At 44.0% G+C, this 6000-nt stretch overlaps 1 protein-coding gene across 12 annotated transcripts in view; it reads right to left on the bottom strand.

Moving 5' to 3' along the window:
* Positions 1–6000, bottom strand: part of GAPVD1 (GTPase activating protein and VPS9 domains 1) — a 101951-nt gene that overhangs the window by 50071 nt on the left and 45880 nt on the right. For all 12 annotated transcript variants that reach the window (XM_032165130.1, XM_032165133.1, XM_032165136.1 and 9 more), the window contains one exon: positions 4715–4875. In XM_032165130.1, the coding sequence (XP_032021021.1) occupies positions 4715–4875 (161 nt within the window). The remainder of the gene's footprint in view (positions 1–4714; positions 4876–6000) is intronic.

Here is a 6000-nt window from a genome sequence, read left to right as displayed (position 1 = left end):
CCTCCTGCTTTAGCCTCCTGAGTAGCTGGGACTGCAGGTACACACCACCAAGCCCAGCTAATTTTTTTTATTTTTAGTTATTATTATTATTATTATTATTATTATATTTTTGAGACAGAGTCTCACTCTGTCACCTAGGCTGGAGTGCAATGGCATGATCTTGACTCACTGCCACCTCCGCCTCCCAGGTTCAAGCGATTCTCTTGTCTCAGCCTCCCAAGTAGCTGGGATTACAGGCGTGTGCCACCACACCCAGCTAATTTTTGTATTTTTAGTAAAGATGGGGTTTCACCATGTTGGCCAGGCTGGTCTCAAACTCCTGACCTCAAGTGATCTGCCTCCTTCGCCCTCCCAAAGTGCTGAGATTACAGGCGTAAGCCACTGCACCTGGCCTATTTATTATTAAGACAGGGTCTCGCCAAGTTGCCCAGGCTGGTCTTGAAGTCCCGGACTCAAGGATCCTTCTGCCTCAACCTCCCAAAGCGCTGGGATTACAGGTGTGAGCCACCATCCCTGGCAATTTTTTTATTTTTATAGAGACAAGGTCTTACTATGTTGCCCAGGCTGGTCTCGAACTCCTGGTTTCAAGCAATCCTCTCACCTCAGCCTTCCAAAGTACTGGGATTACAGGCATGAGCCACCATAACTGGCCAACAGAAACATTGGAAATTTTTAATTTTTAAGATAACTTAAACTATTCACCATAGTGAGGGATATGAAACTAAAACATCAGGAGAAAAATCATTTCAAGGTCTGGAGATTCATGTGAATTAACAGAAAAGGGATTATATAACACAATGAAGATATTTTTCCAAATCATATCCAAAGACAAGCAATTTTGAGACGCCCGACAGAAAGCCACTGTACAAACTCAGTCACACTGGAGTATAAAATACAAAATACACATTGGAATATAAAATACAAAATACACACTGGAGTATAAAATACAAAAGTCTAATTTCGTGCTTCTAAATCAGAGCATCTGCAAACTCTAAACTAAAACCACAGAATCTGAGTGCTAAAAACACTTTAGCTGGCCACAGTGGCCTCTAATCCCAACACTTTGGGAGGCTGAGGCGGGCAGATCACCTGAGGTCAGGAGTTTGAGAGCAACCTGGCCAACATAAAGTGAAACCCTGTCTCTACTAAAAATACAAAAATTAGCTGGGCATAGTGGCACATGCCCGTAGTCCCAGCTACTAGGGAAGCTGAGGCAGGAGAATCACTTGAACAGGGGAGGCGGAGGCTGCAGTGAGAGTGGCCTCCCAAAGTGCTGGGTGCATCTTCTTAATGACTATTTATCAACACATAATGTCTTTGTCTTTTGTAATCTTTCTGCTCCTGAGACTCAACTGATCCATCTTCAAGTTCACTGATTTCTCTGCCTGTACAAATCTGCTGTTGAACCCCTCTAGTGTATTTTTCATTCCAGTTATTATACTTTTCAACTCCAGAATTTCTATATGGTTCCTTCTGTAATTTCTACCTCTTTATTGATATCTTCTATTTGGTGAGACCTTGTTCTCTTGGTTTTCTTTAGCTCTTTGTCTGTAGTTTCCATAGCTCTTTGAGTATATTAAAAAAAAATTGATTTAAAGTCTTGAGTAAGTCCAATGTCTGTGCTTCATCAAGGCCATTTTCTTTCTTTTCTTTATTTTTTGGTTTTTTGAGACAGAGTTTTGCTCGTTGCCCTGGCTGGAGTACAACAGCGCAATCTCAGCTCACCATAACCTCTACATCCCAAGTTCAAGCGATTCTCCTACCTCAGCCTCCCGAGTAACTGGGATTACAGGCATGTGCCACCAGGCCTGGCTAATTTTGTATTTTTAGTAGAGACAGGGTTTCTCCATGTTGCTCAGGCCAACTTCAGGTGATCCGCCCACCTCAGCCTCCCAAAGTGCTGGGATTACAGTCGTGAGCCACCGCCCGGGCATCAAGGATATTTTCTTTTCTTTTTTTTTTTTTTGAGACGGAGTCTCGCTACATTGCCCAGGCAAGAGTGCAGTGGCGCAATCTTGGCTCACTGCAACCTCTGCCTCCCAGGTTCAAGCGATTCTCCTGCCTCAGCCTCCTGAGTAGCTGATATTACAGGTGCACGCCACCACACCTGGCTAATTTTTGTATTTTTAGTCGAGACGGGGTTTCACCATGTTGGTCAGGCTGGTCTCAAACTCCTGACCTCATGAACCGCCCACCTTCGCCTCCCAAAGTGTTGGGATTACGGCCATGAGCCAATGCGCCCAGCCCATCAAGGACATTTTCTCTTAACTTTTTTCTTGTGAAAGGGCCATATTTTTTGTTTCTTTATATGCCTTGTAAGTTTTGCTGAAAAGCAGACATTTTAAATATTATAAAGTGATCATTAAAAAGTCAGGAAACAACAGATGCTGGAGAGAATGTGGAGAAACCGGAACACTTTCACACTGTTGGTGGGAGTGTAAATTAGTTCAACTGTTGTGGAAGACAGTGTGGCAATTCCTCAAGGATCTAGAACCAGAAATACCATTTGACCAAGCAATCCCATTACTGGGTATATACCCAAAGGATTATAAATCATTCTACTATAAAGACACATGCACATATATGTTTACTGCAGCACTATTCACAATAGCAAAGACTTGGAACCAACCCAAATGCCCATCAACGATAGACTGGATAATGAAAATGTGGCACATATACACCATGGAATACTATGCAGCCATAAAAAAGGATTAGCTCGGCCGGGCGCGGTGGCTCACGCTTGTAATCCCAGCACTTTGGGAGGCCAAGGCGGGTGGATCATGAGGTCAGGAGATCGAGACCACGGTGAAACCCCGTCTCTACTAAAAATACAAAAAATTAGCCGGGCGTGGTGGTGGGCGCCTGTAGTCCTAGCTACTCAGAGAGGCTGAGGCAGGAGAATGGCGTGAACCCGGGAGGCGGAGCTTGCAGTGAGCCGAGATTGCGCCACTGCACCACAGCCTGGGCGACAGAGCGAGACTCCGTCTCAAAAAAAAAAAAAAGGATTAGTTCATGTCCTTTGCAGGGACACAGATGAAGCTGGAAACCATCATTCTCAGCAAACTAACGCAGGAACAGAAAACCAAACACCACATGTTCTCCCTCATAAGTGGGAGTTGAACGATGAGAACACATGGACACAGGGAGGGGAACATCATACACTGGGGCCTGTCGGGGGGATGAGGGGTTAGGGGAGGGATATCGTTAGGAGAAATATCTAATGTAGATGATGGGTTGATGGGTGCAGCAAACCACTATGGCACATGTATACCTATGTAACAAACCTGCACGTTCTGCACCTGTATCCCAGAACTTAAATAAAAAAATTAAAATAAAAAATAAACAAATAAATGTTATAACGTGGCAATTCTGGAAATCAGATTATATACCCTTAACCCCTAGTTGGTTGTTGCTGCGTGTTGTAGTGACTATTTAATGACCTCTCTAAATTTTCTGTCATGTGTGGCCTCTGAAGTTTCTGTTCTGTTAGCTTAGTGGTGAGCCCATGATTTGGCAGATTTAACACCTGGAATAAAACAAAACAAAACATTTCCAAGTCTTTAAAGATTGGCTCTGTTTTGGGGCACTTCAACACTTAGCCAGGCAGTTTGCAACTGTACCTTAGCCTTCACTTCCTTTTTCTCTTCAGGAGAAAAAGTAAGAAATATGTGAAAATTTAAGTGCAAGGAATTTGTTATAAAAATATGTTTCTAGGCCAGGCACAGTGGCTCACACCTGTAATCCCAACACTTTGGGAGGCCGAGGCAGGTGGATCACGAGGTCAGGAGATCGAGACCATCCTGGCTAACATGGTGGAACCCCTTCTCTACTAAATATACAAAAAATTAGCCGAGCGTGGTGGCGGGCGCCTGTAGTCCCAGCTACTTGGGAGGCTGAGGCAGGAGAACAGTGTGAACCCGGGAGGCGGAGCTTGCAGCGAGCTGAGATCATGCCACTGCACTCCAGCCTGGGTGACAGAGCGAGACTCTGTCTCAAAAAAAAAAAGAAAAAGAAAAGAAAAAGAAAAAAAAAAAAATTCACTGCTAGGATCTGAATGTTTGTGCTCCCCCAAAATCTATATGTTGAAATTCTAACCCCCAAGGTGATGGTATTTGGAGATGGGGCCTTTGGGGAGGTGATTAGGTCATGAAGGCAGGGCCCTCACAAATGGAATAAGTGCCCTTATAAAATAGGCCCAACCAGCCAGGTGCGGTGGTTCACACCTGTAATCTCAGCACTTTGGGAGGCAAAGGCAGGCGGATCACCTCAGTTCGGGAGTTTGAGACCAGCCTGACCAACACGTAGAAACCCTGTCTCTACTAAAAATACAAAATTAGCTGAGCATGGTGACGCATGCCTGTAATCCCAGCTACTCAGGAGGCTGAGGCAGGAGAATTGCTTGAACCCGGGATTGGGAGGTTGCAGTGAGCCGAGATTGTGCTATTGCACTCCAGCCTGGGCAACAAGAGCGACACTCCATCTCAAAAAAAAAATAAAATAAGCCCAAAGACACAGCAAGAATACATCATCTATGAACCAGTAAACAGATCCTTATGAGACACTGAATCTGCCTTGACGATAGACTTCCTGGCCTCTACAAATGTGAGAAATAAATTTCTGTTGTTTATAAGCCATCCAGCCTCTGGTGTTTTGTTACAGCAGCCTGTATAGACTAAGACATGGATATTGATTTATAGAAGCACCTGATTCATACCTCATTTTCTGACATCATCCCTGGAGTAAGCTGAGGACCTGTCCCTAAGGAAATGACCAACACCTCTTCTGGTTGCACCTCCTGGATGGTTTCTTGAGATGATCCTTCATGGTCCATATGTAGGTCCATTAGCATATTGGTGCGGCTTCTGCTCCGAGTTGCTAATAAAAAATTTCAAATAAAATAATTTAGAGAAATAGACAAATGAAGAAAATGGTATGCTAAATACGAAAACATATTTTCTATTAGTGCAGAACATTTGCACATGCACAATAGTGGTAAAAATGTAAATAAGAAAAAAACAAAACAAAACAAAAAACTAGATCGTCCCAGTTACTCTACTGACTAATAAAGATTCTCCTAGGCCGGGCGCAGTGGCTCACGCCTGTAATCCCAGCACTTTGGGAGGCCGAGGCGGGTGGATCACAAGGTCAGGAGATCGAGACCACAGTGAAACCCTGTCTCTACTAAAAATACAAAAAATTAGCTGGGCGCAGTGGCGGGCGCCTGTAGTCCCAGCTACTCGGGAAGCTGAGGCAGGACAATGGCGTGAACCCGGGAGGCGGAGCTTGCAGTGAGCCGAGATCGCGCCACTGCACTCCAGCCTGGGCAACAGAGCAAGACTCTGTCTCAAAAAAAAAAAAAAAAAAGATTCTCCTTCAAAACTGATAATCAAGAACAGTGATCCAACTGCATCTGACAGGAAGTGCCACACAGATGATCACATCTGCAGAACAGCAAACATGTCACAATCAATTTAAGACTTGGAGTGACAAGAAAAGCATTACCTCATTTCTTATCTTTTTAAGATACCTTAACTATTTTTCCTATAAATTGATGTAATTGCTACAGGTCTCCCATACCAATAACTGAACTTACAAGCATTAGAAAATTTCATATGAGGGATTACACCTGTAATCCTAGCACTTTGGGAGGCTGAGGCAGGTGGATTGCCTGAATTCAGGAGTTCGAGACCAGCCAGGGTAACACGGTGAAACCCCATCTCTACTAAAATACAAAAAATTAGCCAGGCATGGTGACGTGCACCTATAATCCCAGCTACTCGGGGGGCTGAGACAGGAGAATCACTTGAACCAGGCAGGCGGAGATTGCAGTGAGCCAAGTTTGCACCACTGCACTCCAGCCTGGGCGTCAGAGCGAGACTCTATTTCAAAAAAAAAAAAAAGGAAAAGAAAAGAAAAAAGAAAATTTCATATGAAAACCTAATAGCCACATAAATAAGATACTTTAAGTTAGGCAACTGTTAACAAAACCAGAATCAGTGT

This window comes from Hylobates moloch, unplaced genomic scaffold (assembly GCF_009828535.3).
Source record: "Hylobates moloch isolate HMO894 unplaced genomic scaffold, HMol_V3 SCAFFOLD_10, whole genome shotgun sequence".
Classification (NCBI taxonomy): Eukaryota; Metazoa; Chordata; class Mammalia; order Primates; family Hylobatidae; genus Hylobates; species Hylobates moloch.
This window is presented reverse-complemented; position numbering and strand designations above follow the sequence as displayed.